Raw genomic sequence first — 23,515 nt, forward strand, 5'->3', positions numbered from 1 at the left:
TGATCTTTAAGTCAATAATTTGTCTTCTCTTTATTATGAGGAAACTTGCTCAATGCCAAAGTCAGACACTGACCCAGAAATATAGAAGATTGATCTCTGACTACAAAAATAACGAGGAGCTATTGAGAGTATAATTCATTATATTGTAGGAGTGCCTTAGTGAATATTATTTGAGGAAGGCTCAAGCATTTCATTTCTATTCCATCAGGAAATCAGCCATAGAAAAAGCATTTTCTAATGATGAACTCAGAATTTGTGTTATGAATTTGGTGATGTTCAATCACAAAATTGATCAAATCAAATCCTAAATATAAGGAAAGCTAAGAAAATCAAATTTAATCGCATTTTTTAAATTTATCAAAGATAAACGCATCCAGTTCAACTATCTGACAGTAAAATTGCTCAAAATGAAAATTTATTGAGATATCTATTTCTGAAATGAAACAATTACCTTGATGAGAGAGGGCTTATATATTATCCTGATGAGACATCTTTAACATGTGTGCGAGTGCAAATGTACGCGGGTGCAAATGAACGTGGGTACAAATGTCTGTGGGGCCACAAATGTCGGCGGGTGCAACTGTACACGGGTGCAAATGTCCATGGGTGCTAATGTATGTGAGTGCAAATGTATGTGGGGGCAAAGATAATGGAACCTAGTTTGGTTAACAGTCCAAGTTCACATGAACAAAAGTTGACATGGATTTTCAACATTTGATTTACTATGGACATATACCGGTATACAGAATCTAATCTACAGTTTTCAATTCATATATGAAAATTTCAAATCCTCTCAAGAAAGAAAGAAAGAAGCAGTATCACTCACCCTTTTCTGTCAGTACTGACTTCTGATTCGTCTGCAGAATTTGGCAAATCACTTTTAGATATTGATTCAGGTGTTTCCTTAGTATCTGAAAGTAAAATTATATTGAAAATTATATTATGTCCGTGGCAAACACCTGACCCCAAATGTTCTAATCGAAATAACCATTCATAAAAAAGTAATGTAATGAATAAAGACTCAGATGTAAACTATGCGTTTCAGAAATGAAATGCTTTCCGTCCTGCAATAATTTCATGGAGAATGCTTGTTATGCTTCAATAAGGCAATCCATGGGGAGATACCTCCAAAACGAAACGAATATTTCAATAAATTTCAAAATTGGTACTATTCGATTTAGTAAATATATGAGAAAGAGTGATTTTGTCAGCACAATAATGATTTATGCAAATTTCTCTGTTTATCAGGATCCAGTTTAAAATATAATAAATATTGCATTTTTAAAAATATTATTTCAAACTGCATTCAGAATAGTTTCTGGTCATCCCGGTCCATTAGAAACCGTTAGTCAGCTGGAATAAAAGACCTCAAAATATTTGAATGATTATTTACTGTAACATCTTGTGATAATCCGAGTTTTGCATACTGAAAATCAAGAGTATTGGTGATTAACAAACCTGCATTTTCTTGTGATGAAGATATTTCAGTTCTGCTCGGACCAGGAAATGATTGAGAACGATTGAGAAGTGTAGATGGATTAGACTGAAGCATGTTCATCTGCAAAAACGACACCAGGCATTATTGCAAATACAAACTTTGAAATAATTTAGTCTCAAAAACAGTAGTGAGTGTCGTTTTGGAGGAGGGGGAGTCCCCGTAATTGAATAAACATTTTTACTTTACTGATATCAGTAAAACCTAATTAAAAACTAGAAAAATCATTTTGAAGGTCCTGATCTCCTATTGAATTATTTACCAAAATTCACTTTAACCAAACCAAGTGAAAGAAGATTTGAAGATTGCTGAATTAGGTTCAATATCAAATTTTGTTAAAGAAATTGTAAATTTATTAACGTGTTTACATTTCAAGTCTGTAATATCTTTTTTCTGATATGTTAATAATTTACTTTGAGATTGAACCAGAAAAGATTGAACCACAAAACATAAGGCAGTACAGATGTTATCGTTTTATGGACAAACCGCAGTTTTACATTTTCCTTTGAATAAAATACAATAACCATCAAAATTTTTTTGGTTAATGAGCTTTGTACAGTAACCCAATACTCCTTACAAAAATTGCGTCTTTTGTATGGACAAGACCCCAATCTGAGCACCGGTGCACCTTACAACCCAGTGTGCCTTATGTTTCGTAAAATATGGTAAATATGCAAACTATTTTGTATCATCTTTTTATAACAAAATATTGAGCTAAACTGTGGCTGCAAGTAATTATACAGCAGTTCAGAAACAAAAACGCAATAAATAAAAACCTCTTATGATTAAAATAGGGAATCAAATGTGAATATAAATTTTCTCATTACGGATTTCAATATATTCTGTGATGGGATGCAGAACCTGTGCGAACCCATTTTTGAAAAGTTGTTATATTTGGCAAACCCATTTGCCATTTTTTCATTTTAGGTGTTGGACGTCGCTTCGAAGGTTATGCATCAGTTGTAAAATGTGTCACGTTAATGTACCGTATTGATACTACATTAGTAATTATGACGTTTAAGTTTAAGTTAAGTTGTTGTTATCGTGTACCTAATGTTATGTTGAGGCCTTATATTGTCAGATTTATGAGATGGCATGGTTTCGTGAAACGTGAAAACATGTCGTTAATGAGTTCGATACAAAAGAGAATCTGCTCCGAAAATTTTGAATCCACTAACTGGAAAATATCACTAACCTGCATTGAATTCGTAAAAAGAGCTGAAAACATTTTCATCTGTTGTTCATCAGGTTTATTGTCTGTTGAAGCAAGCTGAGCAACTGCAGCAGATTTTGTCGGACCAACTCCAGAAACGAGCAGATTTTTCAAAAACGTATTGTAACTTGAAAGTTGTCGAATTACAGTATCTGTTAGTTCTGGCGAAATACCCACAGTTGCTGTGGAAGGCAAGGATGTTGGTAACTGGTTGTGTGTCATTCTTTGGGGGTCCTCGACAATCTTTGATGTAATTTCAGTATTCGGAACTGTAGATGATTGCGATGAAATATTTATGACAGTACTTTGAGATGTTGTCGTCTCTACTGATTTTAATGTAGGTAAATTTAAATCCGATTTTCTATCGTTATCTTCAACTTTCTCTTCTTCTTTAGTTTCAACCACAACTTCTTTTGGACCTTCAAATTCTTTTGTCAAATCTTTCAGTGAATCCTGATCCTTTGGAATAGATTGTTCAGAATCAGGTTCTGTTGATTGGGAAGTCGGTGGTTCCAAATTAGCTTCCTCAACCTCGTGCATTTCCATTTTCTTATCATCACACAAAAGAGTTTCACTTTCAGGCTGTGTTTTTGAAGCACTATGAACTAAATCCGGGGAATGAGTATTATCTTCTTGTGGAGTTTCCAGAACTTCAGTACTGGAATCTCCATCATTAGATATTACAGTTTGCATTTCATTATTATCTTCCACCTCGTTATTCACGGCCGGCGTCAGACTTAGTGTAGCTTCATCTAATAAAACTGATATTTCGGTCTGAATTTCAGTATCTTCAAGTTCAACACTTTCATCATTCGTATGTGTTACTAAATCGTCTTCCATTTTTTCGGTTTCTTGAAAACTTGATTCAGTAGTATTGCTACATCCAACCACATCCTCTTCTGGTTTTAATGTTTCCGTCAAGTTACTTTTTAGTGTATGTACTGGTTCTATAATTGCATCTACATTTATATTGCTTGCTTCCGACATCGCATCATCCATTATATATTTAGTTTGTGAAACGCTTGCGGTTACATCAACAAATTCAGGATCTTGTATCATTTCACCGTCTTTGTTCTCTGTTACGATTTCACTATTAGTATTAGGCATGCTTGACATTGCTGTACGAGTCTCAGTATCTTCAACAATAGGTATTGATGGAACAATCTTATTGTCACTTTCTGACAATGTATCGTCAATTTCAAGATTAGTATCATTTATACTATCTGTCACATTTTTGGAAGATGAATCCTCAATTTTTTCTACATTTATGTCTTCATTTTCAGTTCCCACTACCTTAGGTTTGTTATCTTCTTGTGTCTTAGAATTCTCAGAATTTTCTAAAGGTTTTTGGTGACATTTATCACCAATGCTTGATTCTTGGTTGACTATGGGTGTAATTGTAGACTGAACTATCATTTCAGATTTTGGTTTTTGAGAATCTGTTGAAGAAGTCAGTGAAGAATTTTCTTCAACTTCGCTTATAGCTACAACAGGCTTCTCACAAACTAATTCTGTTTTTACTATGTCCTCCTCGGAAATTATAGGTTTGTCTTCATCATGCATAGGTAATTTCGCACATTTCTTACTTTCTTGTATAGAAACAGGCGCAACATCATCAATAATCTCAGTTACAAGTTTCTTGTTAGAATTCCTACCATCTGTTTTTAATGTTTCAAATTCTGCAAACTTTTCAACTTCAGTACTTGGGTTTTGTGATGCGAAAGTTTCAGCTTGATACTCAGCACTAGTTTGAATTTCAGTTATATTTTTTTCAGTTTGTGGGACTTCACAAGAAGCATTGGATTGAATATTATCATCTATATCCATATTGTCTTTCTCAGAACAGGCAATATTGTTACAGTTTGCCAATCCAGCTTCTTCAGGCAAGTTTTCTGCAATATTGGTAGTTTTTGAAATTTCTGTTTCAATTTTCCTTTCCTTCGGTAGTTCTTCACTCTTTGATTCATCAAATCCTTTTTCATGCCTTAGTTCATCATCTGAATCATGTGAGATATCAGATTTTGAACTTTTAGTTCTCCTATTTTTCTCTGATTGGTTTAATATATCAATATTTTCATCTATTGCAGATACTCTGTTATTCTCCGTTTCTATATTTGGTACAGATGGTGAAACAATTGAACATGATTCAGGTGTAGCAGAAATCCTTTCAACACTATCAGGAATAGGTAAAATTTCCGCTATTGAAGTAACGGGAGAGGAGGTCTGTGGGGATTTTTCTACGGAATATTTTGTAAAAATATCATTTTCTGAACACGACGACGATTCCAGTTTTGTTACTGCAACAATATTTTTACTTGATTTAATAGCCTCTGAACTGCAAGTCTTAGATACTGAATCAACAATGGAAGTCTTGGGTGGATTTTCCACAGAATGCTTCGTAAAAGTAACACTTTCCGAAGTCGCCGGCGATTCCAGTTTTGTTACGGCAACAATATTTTCACTTGATTTATTATCCTCTGAACTGTGAGTCTCAGACACTGAATTAACAATGGAAGTCTGTGGTAGATTTTCCACAGAATTCTTCGTAAAAATTGAATTCGATGATGATTCCAGATCAGTTACTGCAATCATAGTTTGACTGGTTGGACTTGATTTAATAACAACCTCTGAATTTGGATTCTCAGCTACTGCAGTAACAACGGAAGTGTGCAGTGAATTTTCCAAAGAATAATTTGTTAAAGTAACACTTTCTGAATTTGACGCCGATTCCAGTTTATTTACTGCAATAATGTTTTCATTTGTTGAACTTGTTTTAATGATAACCTCTGAACTCTTTACAGTTTCATCGCCAATAATTTCGCTTGATTTTATAGTTATATCAGTTGCTTCAGAATTATTTGATGAAATTTGTGATTTAGCTTCTGGGACTGAAACGGAATATAAAGCACGTATTGAAGATGGAACATCTGCTGATATTGAATGCATGATATCATTTTTATCACAATGTGTAGAGTTTGTATTTCCATCCGATACATTTGTGACAGAAGATATTTCACTAATCTTATTATCACTAGTATTTGACGTAGAAGAAATAGTCATTTGTGAAATTATTTCGGTGGATGATGAAGAACTAGAGAAACCCATCTTTGTTTGTTTTTCAGCAGCAAAACTTTCACTTTCTTTCTGGATATAACTTGGTGTAATTCGACTTACCGTTGCAAGTACATTCACAGCCTTGAACTCAGATTCAATTTCATTGTCAGAAACATTGGAAGCCGTTTTGTCAGCTAATAGTTTCAAACCTTTAGATGCTCCTGGCAAATCTGTCGAAACTGAATGAGATTTGAGAATAGTACTTGGACATTCGGTCGTCATTTTACTGCTTTTTTGTGCTTCTATAGGCGGTTTTAGTATCCTGGGTATTGCGGATGAACTGAATACTGGAATAGGAGATTCGCTAATGGCCTTGGGAGATAAAAATTCAAGTTTATGTGTTGACGAAATGATAGACGTTGGTAATTTATAAGGTTCAGCCGTGATATTACTTGATTTTCCGGTAGTGGTTTTTGTTACAATCGGATAAGGTGGAATCGAGCATGACGAAGTTATAATTTGTGACGTGATAGATCTAGATACTTCTATGACACTGTTGATTGGTAAAGGCTTCTTCATTTTAGCGGAATCACTTGGAGTTTGAGTAAGGGGAGAAAATAGCTTATAATTTGAACATTGAAAAGGTAGAACATGATTTTTTCTGTCAGTGCATCGTGAAGTTGGCTTGTATGGGGGATATGGATCAGACCATATTCTTTTTCTTGGATCAGTTTGAATTGAATCAGATGAACCATCGTCACTAAACCTCCTCGATGTTTGATCCTTTCGTGCAGGTACTTGAAACACCTTCCCAGTTGATGACACAAGATGTGTATTGTCAGCACGAGGCCCAGAATGTGTTACAGGAATATGCTTTTTGTGGGGATTAAAAGTCTTTGTATTTGACTGCGTGGAACTGAGGTTATGCATATTATCATCTTGAGCAACTTCTACCTTAGAAGCAACTTTCATGTCTACAGATGAAGTCATTGTCAAAGACATTGTGCTTGGTTTCGTTTTTTCCACACTTAATTTTCTATTTGACGTTGATGGATATGGTGGAGGAGCAGAAATGGTCGTGTAAACATTACCAGTTGTACAGACAGGGAATTCAAACACGGCTGATACTGGACCCGCAAAGTCTGAAAAATCGTCATCATCCGCTCCTGTGGCCTCCTCTAACAATAATGTTGGTGAAAGTACAGGTAATGGTGGTGTCATTACTCCTCTACCAGAATCTTTCCCAGCATGGTCCAGCTGTTCAACACTGTGTGTATGTGCAATTGTGCTACTTGGTTTTGATATTGAAATAGTCATTCCCAAAGGATTTTTCAGAGTACTTCCTTTGCAGACTGGAGACAAATGAGATGGACGTAGATTGGATGGCATTACAAGATTAGGCATTGATCCATCTACTGGTGCATTAGAGGTGGCAGAAAAACCAGGGTTGGAATTCATTTCACCAACAGAACCATAATTTACATGCATGGGATTGTTTGTAATATTGGAATCCATAAATGGTTTGACAGAAGTGGGAGATGGTAACGGATTATGATGAGGTTGAAAGAAATCCGAAAATTCATTTGAAATGATGTTAGAACTGTTAATACCAGGGAGTGATTCAGTTTTAGTAGCACTGATTTTAACTTTAGAAGTTTTGCGTTTTCTTTGCCTCTTCGGTTTGATTGGTCGGACATGATGTTGCTGTATTCCCTCCATTCCAGGATTAATATGCCCAGGATGTGTGACATCAAACTGTTGAAATTGACCTTGCATCGATGGACGCAAATTTGGATTATAAGAATTCCATTGGTGATCGAAAGGAAAACGTTGCTGATTCATCTGTCCTTGCATCCTAACAGCAGATGGATTAAATCCCTGTTCAGCGGTGTTTATATGAAATCGGTTAGTGTTAGGTTCATTTATTCTCGCAAATTGTATTTGTTGTGGTCTGTACGGTGGGGTAGGACGAAAGACATTTTGTTGGTTAAATCCTGCAGAACCAGTAAACCTTTGCGTATCTTGCAATTGTACGTTAAATTGATTTGTTTGCATGCCAGGTTGACGATGGAATTGTTGGTGCATATCTGAAATTGCATTTCCACGAAAGTGCTGTTGTTGAGACTGATGCGAAAAATTTTGCTGTGGATTCATTAATCGGTTTTGATTGAACCCTTGTGGAAGTCCGCCTTGTGGTCTCATAGATTGCGGCATCTTGGATGGAACGACATTCTGTGGCAACTTTTGAGTAGGAGAAAATGGTGACAGAGGACTTGGAGACAATTCAGAACCACTGCCAATAGTACTCGGAGGTCTAGAGTGAAATGAAGCAGGATTTGTAGGTCTTGTATTCCACTGTTGCATCGGTATTGCACCGGGATCTTGTTTCGGTGTTGGAATTGAACTTGAACGACTATGAGGCCTGGAATTGTCTGAATTATATCCCATTCTTTGTCCCTGCCAAGTACCATGGGGTGGCAAAGGACTCGGAGTGGGTGTTCCCATACTACTTGATCGACTGTTTGGTCGATTGCTGTATGGAGATGGATCTGTTCTACTCCCAGGACTACAAAGGGGAGCATTAATTCCAGGAGTTCCAACCGGGTGATTAAAAGGAGATGCTGAATGGCATGAAGGTGGGGAACCCATAGGAAATTGTTGTGTACCAGCTTGTCTCATTGGAGGTGAATTCAATGTTGCTCCCCTAGGCCTCATAACGGCAGAAGATCCGAGTGTCTGTAAGTTTCCAGGTGTAGGAAGAGACCTTTGCCAGTCCATGCTTGTATGCCTTGGTTGACCTGAAAATGCAACAACCATTATTATTACTTATTCATTAAATATCATAAAGAAGGAAGAACAATTTTAAAAATGATCGAACGTCCAAAATTAGTTGAAAAATATGAAAAAGTGTGTTCTCGATTATCAAATGCAAGTTAATTTTCGATAGAATCAAAAAAGTATTTGTTTTAGATTACCTGACTGAAAATTAACAATATTTTGTTGATTTTGAGGCCAATTTGACATGTTTGGCTGTTCATTTGAAAACATATCCTGTCTCGTGAAACCTTTATGCTGAAAAAATCTTGGCCTGTTGGCAGGTGCCGAGAATGACATAGAATGCTGCACAAAACAAACATCATGTAATTAATAGTTGTCAATATATAAAAAGATAAATAACATATACCTTATAATGGGATGAAGATATTGTCTGACAGGGATAACGTGATACCATGGAAAAGCTTTTTACACGATAGTGTGTGTACCAGGTCAGGGCTAGGCCATAATTTTATTCCGATTTTCCTTATTTTAGTTCTAGCCAAGTGAATATACCTGTAACCCCCTGTACATAGGTTTCAGTCCCTTTACACAACTTGATGCAAAGTAGGCGAACAAAATTATTTACCTCCACATTGGTACACACACTTCTGGGTCGCCGAAGATCATGCATTAACAATGATCCTTCTTTTGGCATAACATACTGCCATAAGCAGTTTATTGAAGAAAATGACAACTCAGGGATCTGCTTACAGATGAGCACTTGCAAGCTCAACCACAATTTACTAAAATTTATTGAGCTGTTTGATGGTCCACCATCAGTGTCACCAAAATTTAGGTTTTGGTCCATTGCAATAAACAGTTGCAGTTGATCTCACCAAATTGCATGAAACGAGAATATCGGTTGGAGACCGAAGACTTATCGATCGATTCATGCGATCTTACTCCATAGTGACACCGTGTGTCACATCACTAATTAATTAATAACTTACTAATTATACGACATAATTCATCCAAACTCAATCGGCTTTTGGTCCGAGATATGATGAATGCACATGCAAAATTTGGAGGAGATTCAACTTCGCTTTCGTGAGATATCGAGTAACATACGAAAGTGTCTAACAGACAAACACACAAACAGACAAATATCTATCAACATACTTACCGATCTTAAGATCGATAAGTAATGAGATTCATGAAAAGAATCAGAAAATGAAAAAACCTATATACCTGAGTATCTTGCTCAGACTTGACATTCATATATGAATATCTAGGTAGTTGTTGTTGAGCAGAATATCTCGGTGGAACTTCAGATTTAGAGACAAAATTTGTACCAGGGAACGCACTCATTCCAAATCTATAAAAAAAAGTAATTATAGATATTATTGAACATGAAAAAATTATTTAACTCAAAGTATTGTTTCATAATAAGAAATTTAAATCAATTCATAATCTTCGAAAGGCATAAAAAAGAATGATGAGAAGACATGAAAAGCGGATTGGGCACTTTATAATGTTTTCTATCATGTATCTATATGAAAACTACCGCTATTATTATAGCGCCCACCCCTCAAAAAAACAAAGGCCCTATCATTTAGAACATAATTTCTAGATTACTGAAACAGTACAAACATATAAGTTCGAGTGTCAAATGAATGTTCTTATTTTCATAAATTCCGTTTTTTTGAGATTACTATGTAAAGCATACATAAGGGACATCACAGGATTACATTTGTATAATAATATATTTAAAATGTAATAATAATTTGTATAATCTTCAAATCACGGATAGTCCGATAAATCAAAACAAATCTTTTTTCTTTTTGCAATAATAGGTTTAGAAATCTTTTGGAAAAAAATATTCACCTGTGAACGGGTTCAACTCCCATATGCATTGAAGGTAAACCCATTGATGGTGCATTTGTATTATGCATGAACATTGGGCGAGTATCTGAAAACAAATCATCTTATTTTAGATAGAACGACCGTTTTATTGTGAAAGTGAGGAAAGATGAGAGCAGAGGTGGGTATTAGTCCCTACACCCTGAGCAAGTTTGAATCAAATCGCTGAGTTAGGTCTCATTGGTGATTAGTTGATTAAGAATCCGAGTTATTTGGTAAATGGTAACTCGTTTCTTTGTTTGGTGAATAGTGACACGAGTCTAATTGGTTTCGAGTTCATGACTTGGGTCTCCCCACATGTCGATAGTACTGTATATTAATGTGGTGGACCAGGGATTCGCATCCAGTTACCGGTTCGAGTCCAATATTGTCCAACAGTTATATGGACGTAAGTACTAAATCTCCCAAAAACAAAACAAGACTGTAAAATGCGAAAATTGGATGGTTAACATAGGGTATATATCTAAATGTTATGTGTCGGAAGGATGGACATATGGTCATTTGGTCACCATAAATCAAAGTGTAAAATATCTGGTAGGCTCTGCAAATAAAAAAAAAACTCAACATTTAATGTTGCTCTTCATTACGATTATAAAAGGTACTTTTAGGTCTTTAACTTTCATAAATGTATATGTATCAGTATGAATATAATTAAATATATTATGGAGAAGCAAATTTCCGAATTAGAAATATATTTATATTTAAGAAATATATCAATCACATACCTTGATGCTTATTAAAGAGAGTAGAAGTTGGCGATGTGAGCTGGGGAAATGACATTGGTGGAGACTTCTTGAAATCTGAATGCAAAAATATACCTGCTTAAAAGTTGCAATGATAAAAATTGATTCATTCTATAGAAAAGTAAAAATCAAAATACCACCTTAGAAATCTTCAGATTATTTCGTGGACACAATCACATGATTATATAAAAAAATGGAGATCACACGCAGCATTACAGGTAATAATGAGATAATATTTCAGGTATTGAAAATTGTTAATTATTATGATTTTATTTTAGGAAATGTGGCATGATCTGGGCAGGAGTTTGTAAGCAGCTTCCCAGAAATGTGCATACCGGTATGTCCCGCTTTTAGCATACTTTACTGTAGTGACATTTTTGAGATACCTGCTTGTAAGCAAATCTCACCAAGACAAAAAAAAACTACATTGTTTATGCTCAAAAAGTACTATTGTTGTTGGAATATTGTATAAAGAGCAGTAATCATATGCATATTTGCTGATAAATAAAAGTTTACATCTTTTATTTCTTCAGAAATCAAAAATTTACTATCACTTAATAATTTTTGTTATACTAACTAACCAGGACTGAAACACAGTTCATTTCCACTTTCTGAGTCATTATGTGAAAGTTCATCATCAGCCTTTATCCATTGTAATTTGAAATCAGTCTTTGAAGCATCAGCAGAATTTTCAGTTTTTGTTGCTGACCTTGCTGCATTCTGAAACAGGAAAATACAGATTTGGTATTGAGGTGTGCTTGTTCTGCAATTTGAGAAAAAAAAAAACGAAACAAAAACCTGCTAAAAAGATATGTGGTATCCATATTTTTGAATAGATTGTCTTATTAATTGCAGTCTCTTAAATGATTTAAAATAAGTTTATATTTTTAATTCCATATATTCTGAATTATTGATATTATAACAGTTTCATTCTCTAAATCTAAATTATCATTTTAAGAAATTGAAAATCTAGCATTATGAAGTAAAATGGTTTCTTTCCATTCCTGAAAACTGTGGGAAAAAACAGAAAACTAATCAAATCAATTTTTCTCATCATGCATTTACAAATATAAACTCATTTATCACACATACAATCCTACATGTCCTCTGTTGAACATGAACCAATTTAGAACATACTACATATTGGTAAATTAAATATTATTGGACGAAATTTCTGCATTCACAATCATTGCTATCTGGTGGTCAGACAGAGTTGGGAAGACTACAGTACCGTTAGTCTACTGTAGTAGATTGCATTCCTTGCTTCCCCTGCTCAGTACAATGAATTATAGGATTTCTTACCTCAAAAAGAGGAGACTTCAGAGGAGAAATAGCTGAATTGCTCCTTGATAATGTTGTACCTGAAAGGAAATCATAAATAATCCAAATTGTACATATGATAAACCAAACACTCTGTAATATATTGTAGGCCTATTAGCGAATCCTTCAAAGTTCTTTACCCTATAAATCATAATAAACATATATAAAATGTAATAGTGTAATAATATCTCTGAGATCATAAGTATTTTACTACGCTGCATAGTGTAGATCAGGGACGTCCAACCCATGGCCCGTCGGCCATATGTAGCATTTTTGAGTGGTCTGTACTGTATTTTTTCGGAATTAAATAAAAAAAAAATTGAGTGAAATTATTTTTCGATTGATGTAGTATACAAAGATGTGATACAAACGATTTGTTCATTTTCCTGAAATGCGCTCTGCCAGCCCTTTCAAACGAGCCATTAGGGGCCATTTTAATCGAAACCAACTGGGATACATAATTGATACATAAAGATGCCATAGTCGCTTACACACTTGGTCTTTTACTACTCTATATGATGTTATCGCAAAAGAATCGAAGTGTTGAAGAGCTTGGGAACTCTATAGCAGAAATTTTAATTGCAAAGGCGCGAAAAGTGCTTGATGAAAGCACTGACATCAAGTTTACTGCTCAGTTGGCGATCTTCTTTCGGGGAGTTAACGATGATTTGAAACTAACGAAGAGCTCGCAGCCATTTTCCCTGTTAATGGTGCGGCTAGAGACGTTGGTTTGTTAGGAGCTGTTATAAAAATGATTAAGCGTCTTGGCTTGTCTTTGGCAAAACTTTCGGGAATAACCATTGATGGCGCCATATCAATAGTTCAATTGTTCTAATAATTGTGAAACTTCGGTGTGAGGATTTTGTTTGTTTTTTCCTTAGCCTGTAGCAAAACTAGAACATAACTACCATGTTAAGTGGCCCGCGCAATTATTAGTAAATTACATGTGGCCCTTCGGCCAAAAAGGTTGGACGGCCCTGGTGTAGATGAATAAGGCCTAACTATGACAGGTTTAGGAACTGAATTCTTTGAGAATGTTATTATGAGATTAAACACATACCAAAGTGACCCCACACTACAGTGCGATTGAGATCAACATGAGCAAGTGAGATCGCGCACCAAAGTAGTTTTATGATACAGAGATCACACAGCACTGAGAAACAAAACTGGAATACCCATCCTATTTCCAGACAGAGATAAAAACTATACGGTCGAGAAGGAGATTTATCACCATTCACCATCTACAGTCATGGTGAGTTGGATAAATCAAAGTGTTCACTAAATTTTTATACCAACTCAACTAATGAGTTACATCACTAAAAATAAATGATTGTGAACTCTGATGTCTATACTGAAACCTTTTTGCTTTTGTTTGCTTTTAGATTGACAAAAAATATACTCCATCTCTTTTAGTGAACAATATTAAAGTGAATATTATATGATATACCAATTATATTTATCATTTTCTTCATACCTGAATCTGTTAAAGATTTCTTTATTGTTAATTTTTTTTCTTCCTTTTTGACTGTAAAATCATATTGAATATAATAGTTAAACAATATCTACGAAGTAAGATAAATAAAGATATGTACATGAAGGTCACATGACAGAATAGTGTTGTGGTGGAAAGCAATCTTTTCAAAACGAGAACAACCCCAACAATGAGAATTAAGCAAAGTGATCCGTAGCTCCATTTTGTGTCCAATATAGTCACATTTTATAGAGATGAATCGAACAGATTGCACAACTTAACTGCCTATTTCAAACTGAATTCTTAAATCACAAGAAGGATGAGAGAAACATAAATAGGTAAGCGAGAAATCGAAATAGGCCTTACTGGCACGGGGTTGAAATCCATTTTGTAAAAATCTGCTACTGACAAATTGTCTCTTACTTGGTACAACAGAACAAACAATATTGTAAACTCCACTTAAACAAAAAAGATGCAAGATTGAAATTTAAGTAATATTTCCTCCAAATTAAATTTTTCCTTCATATATTAGTCCTGAGCATACCTGACGTCACTGCTGACTTTTTGTTGTCTGGAATAACCGATGTAAGTTGGCCATCTTTTCTTATAATGATCAGTTTTGGAGGAGGTTCAGATGATACTTCAGCATTAGATGGTACTTTCTTTTTTACTAAAAATAAACATAATCTTGCTTTTTCATAATAGAAGACTGTAATCCAAGTCAACCAACGTATACCTTTTTTACCAAAATACTCAAGATATAAATTAAGATAAGTTATGTTAATAAGATATGAGTGATATCAGTATGTAATAAATGCTGAGAAATGGGTACTCCTGTGGTATGCCAACCAAGATGGCGGACACCAAAAAGTAGTATGTGTACCAGGTTAGGGTTCGGCTATAAATTAAGGTACAAATACTACGCGAGTCACGAACTCGTAATAGAACTAAAATAAGGAAAATTGGAATAAAATTATGGCCTAACCCTAACCTGGTACACATACTACGTTCCAGTGTCCGTCCTCTTGGTTCGCATACTACAGGAGTACCGAGAAATGTATATTTACAACAATAAAATTAATACGATGGTTACACAGTTTGGGTTTGAATCCCATGCTGTACATATCAGTGGCTGCTTATACATGAACTTGTTTGGAGGGAAAAGCATCGAAAAAAAAAAAAATTTTGACAAAATAATTCAAAAGTTGATTTCATGTTGCTTTCGATTCATAAGATACTGGTAATGCATTTACCTATAACAGTTTTTTGTAGCTTGTTCCAATGTTGACAATTTTTCTTGTGAGATTCAGTCTTGTTTTCATGCAAACTCCATTCATTCTTTGTCATATTAATTGACCTCACATTGGGGTTGAAATTGAAAATCTTTGAAAACAAATTAAAATTAGAATCATTGTGACTAAAAAAAAATTTGTTCTATTTTGAATCTGAAAAACACTGACTTTCTTTGAGTATTTATGTTAGATGCAGGGTGACAACAAAAAAAGAGAATCCATGTAATTTGGTACATATTCCAGAGAGAACTAGAGAGTTCTAGATTAGTGAAACTTTCGGATACAATCATGCACAAACAGAATTTTTTTTTTTTTTTTGGGGGGGGGAGGGGTGACACCATATAAAATCAATTTTCAGCGTAATGATCCAAACTTCATATACCACTACGTTCAATCTTGTACTACTAAGTACTCATCAACACATATGGTAGTAAAAAAATTTGCAAATATCTGCTATGAACATCATACTATGAACATTAACCAATTATTTTCCAACCATCCATTCATTTTTTGTAGCTTCACCTAATAATGGCCTTGATATTGACAAACCAGCCTAAAAAAAACAAAGCCTTTTCATAGAATTGGAGCCTGATTTGATTTTTCCTGAATGAACTTAAAGTATATCAGCATCTATAAGTATGAGGCATATGGCAGGAACTTTAAACACCATTACTTGCTGTTACATGCATACCTTTGGAACATGAAGTGGACATTGCAAACCACATTTGCAAGTATTATTGTTTTCAAGATATTGGCAAACTGCTGCAATGCTCGATAGTACAACTCCTGTGGGACTGACATAGGTGACAATGCTGTTAGAGGCATCAATTCTCCTGAAAGTAATACAAACAGAAATAAAATACACAAAAAATTCTTGTTTACTAATACAATAACCAGGGATATCCAAAACGAACCGAATATTCGAATACATTCCGAATTCAATCTGTCAAACTCTGTTTTTTTAATCTGTCAAATTAGATGTTAGAACCTTGGGTGTCGAAGCTCGTTAACCAGTTTTGGTTCTCCACGGCTTCCTCTCCCCAGAAATGTAAATATCATTTTTCTTTATATTTCTGCATGTTTTTATGTTTTTTACTAGTTGAAAAAAAATAAACTTCACTTGACTTGACTTTCATTATATTCAATATAGTAAATTTTTGAATTTAAAAATAATTTGGAACATTTTTATTTGAAAACTGGGGATTATTAGCCGTCAGACAAGTAGATCACACTGTATAATATCTCAAGTGGTAAGAAACAATAAAGATAAAACAAAATATTTTTCAGAATGTATTCGAAATAAAAAAAATATTATTTTAGATATTCCTGACAATAACTATGATTCTCATTCAAATAAATTCAAGCATTAGTATGCGAGAAATCATTTACAGCAAGATTATAGCAGTCATATTACGAGTAAGATATAAAGTTCAATTAGCAAATACGGTATGAACTCTAGGCGATAAAATATTTGCTTAGCACCCTTATTGTTGAAATGAATAATAATGATTCAACTTGACCTGGTCAATCTTACAATGGCCATGAAACTGCAACAAGAAATAATTAGAATTTGTTATTACCTTTCCCATCCAAATGGTATAACAATGCCACTGTTCTTTGACATTTTGATGATCGAGTGAAAATATCTTCATAACTCCAACTCATTCAAAAATACTTTATTCAGTTGTTATATTCTGGGATAGTTTATTAATCGGTTACACTAATAATGGAATTCATAAAAAATTCAAATAAAATACGTTAATATTATTAGAAAACAAAAAAAAATATTGACTACATTATCCCTGTATCTCAGTACCTGGTTGCGAGCATCCTATTATTTGACTGATGCATAACATTAGCGAACATGCAACATAGCGAAATATGAAAAACAAAAATTGAAAACTAGGGTCTCATTTAGTGTGATTTGACATCAGCATCGCTTATAGACAAATAATAAAGAGTGCCCACTGCAATGCAGAATATTCCGACGTACCAGCATTTTTGGTAGCCAAGACTAAAGGGTATAAAAGTGGCATAGCCTGGAGAAATAAAGTCAGCTACAGCTCATGGAATACAAAATTTATACGGTAACTAACAAATTGAAATCCTTGTACTGTGATACTGCAGTACTGTCTGACTGTGACTTCAGTACTACAAAAAAGCGCAATCTAATAACGTCATCATTGAATTCCTCTAAAAAAATTAATCCAATTTACGAAAGGGAAATTTTTTTTACCGTGGCATTCGAGAGTTTTTAGCAAAAAACGGCAATTTTGGTCTCGTGACGGCCATGATTAATATAGATTATTATTGTGACAAGCCCCTGGTTTGTGAGACACATGGAGTGTTTGTTTTATTGAGCCAAATGGAGGGAAATTCTTGAAGTTTGGATAGTGTGCCCTACTGGACTTGGACTCTTTCTCCGAAGTAAATTGATAAATGAATAAGACAATTTTAGTGCTGTTAGGGTGGTTTAGCCACTTTGCGGCCACGACCTATTTGCGGCCATCAACTTTCATCTATCAAATTAATGCCAAAAAAATTAACGAACTACGACCATATTTCTCACAGGTTATCGTCCACTTTTCTCTCGTGGCTCTGCAAAATTACACTTAAATGCGGTCACAAACAAAAAAGTTACAACCGAAAACCCGACCGAAGAAAATAAACGGATAATTTTTTCATGTCGCCAACTACCCATTGTCTCTACAAAAAAGCTTGAAAATCCATACAAATATAAGAGATAAAAAGATGAAACTTAGTAGGTGCGTAGAGTTGTGTCTCTTTTAACCATCTTCAAAGTTTCGCGTTTCTACATTTAAAGAGGGGGAATAGGGGGTGTGCAATTCCAATACGTCGATAATATCTTTGTTGCCAAATTTTCGACCACCGTGTTTTTGTCTGTTTGATTGCTGTGATGCGGTGCTTTGTTTATAATTCGACGAGTTTTGTTCGAAATACCCGTGTTCTTAAATATATGACGGTCAGAAATGCAATTAGAAACCCAATTTTTTCACGCATGGCTGCATATCCTCTAGTCTCGACGCAGCAAAAACGATGTTGAAGACTTGAAATCTGTGGTCGCACACCGGTCGTTTGGCCGAAAATACGTCTTCCAAGTGTCGTAGGTAGCTTGTATAGCTTTAACCCCTGGTCGTATAAAGTTAATTTGAAGTTCAGCGTGCAGAATAAATGCCAATGCACCTTCGGTGAAAAAATTAACAGGTTAGAAATATTAGTTTTTGTTTAATAGTGTTTGAATGAAATCGTCCGCAGACTGGCTACACCACCCTTCTTATTGCCATCTTCAGATTTTATTTTTGAATCAGATTACGACTATCCGGTATCCTGATATCAGAATATCAGGCTCTAGCGAAGTGAACGCCAAAACTGATTAAATAACGCCAAACAAAAAGTGAAATGAAGGCTGTGTCGCTCTTACATGTAACTTAATGTGAAATTTTTATTTTATTTTTTAAAAATCTACCTGGCACAGAGTGAAATTCTTTGCAGGCTTGTTTAGTTAAAAGTAAACCTACTCAATTCGAGTTGTCCGCCTCCCTACGGTACCGGTATCCTGACTTACGGTTAACGTTCTGACGTTAGCAGGATGAATCACACCACCGAGCAAATTATAAACTGTTTATTGTACTGTATAATCATTATTATTGAGTTTAAATTAAACTATACCTGTAACTTATACAAATAAAATTGACATTCGACATTCTCAAATCCAAAAATCCGCGAATTTCCAGATTACAACAAACTGAGGTAAATCCGCGTCGAGTCCACTTACGCTATTCTACGTTCTTGCTCTGCAGTGCCACCACTAAGTAACACAACAGATCTGACAGCTGAGTTTGCAGTGAGTCTCTGTTATCGATGGATTGTGCTAAGTGGCGTAAGCGTATAGAATCCGCTAGCCATCGCACCTCTGAGTACTAGGCCGAGGAACAAAATCTGTAAACAGCTTAAAAACGAGTTCGCAGCGACACTTGAAGAGAAACCTCAATTTAATAGGGTCAGAAAGCCAGAACCACTGGGACCACTGCACCTGTTGGAATGTTGGTCGTTCGTGGAAATTCGATATTGATGTTGGAAGCATTTGAACGGATACAATGATTTTGGATTGAGCTGGTCGAAAACGACAGGAGAGCCCGATACCCCAGTCCATGATTTGTGCATAGACTTCTATGGAACATTAAGTCTATTTGCCGAGCTTGTTTTTTGGTAACAATTTTTTATCACTGTGTTGTTCTTGCGATGAAACTGAACTAGGCCTACGGCATCGACATTTTACGCCAGCGAGTGTTTTTTATTCCATATTTTTGTAGGAAAAGCACTGTTTGTGTTACCATACACGTCTCACATTTTAAATTTAATTTAAACTACATTCAATCCATTTACCAAGCTTGTTTTTTAGTAGAAAAAATTTGTCACTGTGTTACTTTTGCAACGTAATTGAACTAGGCCTACATCATCACGTCTCACACCATTTTTCGGCAGCGAGTGTTCTTTAATCCATATATCTGTAGGAAAAGCACATACAAGTCTCACATTTCAATTTAAAAGATATTGCCCGATGTCACATCGTGTTTTTGTTTTATTGTGTTTTGACTGTTTTGGGGGGACGGGCGCGTACTTGTACGTATTCAACTTTATTATTAAGTTATGCCCGTCCTCCAGATCCTCTGTATTTTGTTTGCCCTTTGTTGTTGTTTTGTTTTTGTATCAGAGTGACCAAATAAAATTGATTGATCGATTAATAGAAGTATTGCCTGATTTTATATCGTGTTTTTGTTTTATTGTGTTTTGACTGTTTTTGGTGTACGGGCACGTACTTGTACGTTTTTTACTTTTTTAATAATTTATGGCCGTTCTCCAGGTCCTCTGTATTTTGTTTGTTGTTGTTTTGTGTTTTGATTCTATCAGAGTGACCAAATAAAATTGATTGATTGAAGTCCAATTTACAAAATATGCAAATTTGACATCTCTTCACAATTGATCACAATTGATATTGGCGTCACATGCGCTTTTAACCATATCCATATCAAAGTGACTACTGTATAATGTTCCGACTTACACTGAAATTCGGGTTACACCGAGTCTCAGGAACTGAACTGCGTCGTAAGTCGAGGACTCCCACTATACGGTATCATTACCAAACGCTGACTTTGAAAGCGTTTTGAGGAATTGCTGCTTGCAAACTGGCTCACATGTTCAAAACTATTATTTTTATTCAGAACAATAAACCACTTGCCGCTCATAGGTACTGATAGCTAATTTTAGGCTAGTCTATCGCATCGTTTGAGGTATTGATTTTTGATTATTATAACTAAACTGAAGGTCGTCAGAAGACTTAATGACAAATAAGTTATTCGATGCACAATTATTTTATAAAACACAACTAAGAACTGAAAAATGACACGCAAAACTACCAAAAAGGGGCAATGTTTATAACCATGAGCGAAAGGAGTGTCTCAGCGACGGAATAAATTTCAATTGTTAGGTCATTGTTAACTCATTGCTGATTTGCAATTGTTACGGAAAAAAACAAGGAAATTAATGCTCGGGAAAACATCCATACCTTGACCCTAGGAAAATTCTTCCTATGCGAGTGTTTTGGAGAGTTGTCACCTACAAACTGATTTACATGCTCAAAACCATTATTTTTATCGAAATATACAACCAATTGCCGCCTACACTTATTAATAGCTAATTTCAACCTAGTCTATCGCAGCTTTTCCGGGACGATTTATTAATGTAACTAAACTAAAGCTCATCGGAAGACATAATGACAACTAAAATACAGTACTTCAATTACAACTAATTTTTGTAAACACAACTGAAAACTGACAAATAACGCGCAAAACCACGAGAACGAGGCAATGTTTACAACCATGCTTGAATATTTGTCTGAGCGTATTAATAGGTATTTACGGTCTGAGCGAACGAAATGTATGAGCGGCTACAAAAATTGCAATTGTTACGTCATCGTTGACTCTTTGCTGGTTTGTCAAGGAAATCGATGACCGGGGAAGCATTCATGAATATTCTATTTTACCAAAATCACATTAGGGTTCTTCTACTTGTGCCATATTCGCGCCACTAGTGGCGTAGCCGATATTGAACTAAAGTAGTGGTAGACTGATCAGGTTAGATCAGATCAGATCGATTAGCGTTTGAATCTCACATCAGGAATAGTAAAGACTTCCACATTTATTCCCGGAGAGAGGGAAACCGATAAGACGTCTTATTCGTATGGCCACGCCAGCCATTAAAGATAGCTTCCATCGATATTTGTCTCCTTATCCTGTGGATATATCTCAAGCGCAGTATTGAATTGCCGTCAGACCGTACGGTTGGTCTGTAGGCGACGGTTCAAAAACTCTCTTCGAACAATTGATTATGGATGTAAAATGGGGTAGGTATGGACTGATAAGTTATTTATTACTTATCGATTTTAATCGGTAAGTATGTTGATAGGTATTTGTCTGTCTGTTAGATGCACGCTATATCTCACGAAAGCGAGATTGAATCTGCTCCAGATTTTACATGTGCATTCATCATATGTCGGACCAGAAGCCTATTGATTTTGGATGAATTATGTCGCATAATTAACGAGTTATTAATTAATTAGTGATGGGACACAAGGTGTCACTATGGAGTGAGAGCGCTGTTTTGGGGGATCCCCTACCTTTCGATCGATAAGTCTTCCGCCTTTGACCGATATTCTCGTTTTGTACATTATTCATTTTATATTTGAATAAATTCACTCATTGAGTGAACCATTTGAAAAAAAAGATGAATAAATTCAGAAATTAATCTTAGATTCTACATTGATTCTTACTCAGTCAGAAAGTGAAAATAAATATCTGAATCTAATATATCGTTCATGATAGGGAATGATTGATTCTGTTAATTATCAAAATCTCATTTTATCATCATCAGAAGTCTGAAAACTGGATCAATATATATATTTTTTTTGATTGAACTATACTATGCCTTGTGTGTTTTGGAACCTCTGTCACGCTAGCGGAATCCTGCTGCTCAAAAATACGATATCATAAAAAGTGTTTCATTATAAAATTTATGAATAAAACATAATTGAATCGTAGTCTACTAAGCAAATGCGGTCTAAAAAATTTTGTGTAAAATACAGTACTGGTATCCAGTCTGATGTGAATAGAATAAGAATATATACTCTAATAAAATTATGTAAGTTGTGCAATAAAATGTTGTATAAATGTCAAAAACATGTATACGTGAATAACAAATGAGGTCAATCAAATGAAGAAATTCGAAAAAAACTTGATCAGATTTCTAAAAAAATACTTTTAAATACAACGCAATAACGTAAATTTCACAGAAAATCGATAAATTGACTCAAAATTTGAACAAGATCCGAGTTGAATTCAAAATCTTCCTAATCAAATAAAGAAATTAGAAAAAAACTTCACAGAAATATAAAAAATCGTTAAATTGACCCAAAATTTGTACAAGAATCGCTTGAGGGGCTCAAAAAATATTTTGGCTATAGATAGCTGAATTCAACATCTTTCCAATCAAATGAAGAAATTGGGAGAAAACTTAATCAGTTTTCCAACGAAATGCTTTTTATACAACGCAATAACGTAAATTTCCTAAAAATCCGAAAAATCGTTTAATTGACCCAAAATTTGAGCCCCAAAGACAGATCTTGTTTAAATTTTAGGTCAATTTAACGATTTTTCGGATTTTTAAAATTTTTTTAATTAAAATTTTAATTAATTAAAAAAATTTAATTCTTAATTATTAACCAATTTATGGGTCTCGTGTAGTTTCGTACCTCAAGTACTAGTAGGCGTAGCGTAACAATTTTTGCACATGTCAATTCTAACCCCCACTACGCCATCCAAAAATTACGTCACTATGATGTCATAGAGCTTGCCAAAGTATACCTACGATCGCCCTGAATGGCATCTGCGCCGACGATAAAGAACGCACTAACGGCAGCGATCTCTCTCATATCGGGATCACTGCGACGAGAAAACGAGAGAAATAGCTTGCTCAATTTCGGATGATCGTCTGTGCGTCTTGAGTGACAGTTCGTTTAGTTTAAAGGCCTTATAGCGACACTGTGACGTCGTAGTGATGATGCAGTCAGGTGGGGGTTAGGATTGACATATGCAAAAATTGTAATGTTGCGCCCACCAGAAGTACATGAGGTACGAAACTACACTAGACCCCAATCTATGGTAATTGTTGGAA

General features: G+C 35.0%; 1 protein-coding gene across 2 annotated transcripts in view; it reads right to left on the bottom strand.

Moving 5' to 3' along the window:
- Window positions 1-17,382, bottom strand: part of LOC120342480 (uncharacterized) — a 28,611-nt gene extending 11,229 nt beyond the window's left edge. Inside the window, exons 1-14 of one of the 2 annotated variants that reach the window (XM_039411320.2) lie at window positions 16,846-17,382; window positions 15,957-16,098; window positions 15,227-15,356; window positions 14,518-14,643; window positions 13,977-14,027; window positions 12,485-12,543; window positions 11,764-11,902; window positions 11,165-11,239; window positions 10,404-10,488; window positions 9,768-9,894; window positions 8,738-8,882; window positions 2,691-8,560; window positions 1,459-1,558; window positions 827-911 (exon numbers count right to left, since the gene is read on the bottom strand). In XM_039411320.2, the coding sequence (XP_039267254.2) occupies window positions 827-911; window positions 1,459-1,558; window positions 2,691-8,560; window positions 8,738-8,882; window positions 9,768-9,894; window positions 10,404-10,488; window positions 11,165-11,239; window positions 11,764-11,902; window positions 12,485-12,543; window positions 13,977-14,027; window positions 14,518-14,643; window positions 15,227-15,356; window positions 15,957-16,098; window positions 16,846-16,889 (7,178 nt within the window). In that variant the 5' untranslated portion in view covers window positions 16,890-17,382. The remainder of the gene's footprint in view (window positions 1-826; window positions 912-1,458; window positions 1,559-2,690; window positions 8,561-8,737; window positions 8,883-9,767; window positions 9,895-10,403; window positions 10,489-11,164; window positions 11,240-11,763; window positions 11,903-12,484; window positions 12,544-13,976; window positions 14,028-14,517; window positions 14,644-15,226; window positions 15,357-15,956; window positions 16,099-16,845) is intronic. The other variant, XM_039411319.2, reaches the window with a different exon arrangement.
- Window positions 17,383-23,515: the final 6,133 nt, after the last annotated feature.

Source organism: Styela clava, chromosome 3, assembly GCF_964204865.1.
Source record: "Styela clava chromosome 3, kaStyClav1.hap1.2, whole genome shotgun sequence".
Classification (NCBI taxonomy): Eukaryota; Metazoa; Chordata; class Ascidiacea; order Stolidobranchia; family Styelidae; genus Styela; species Styela clava.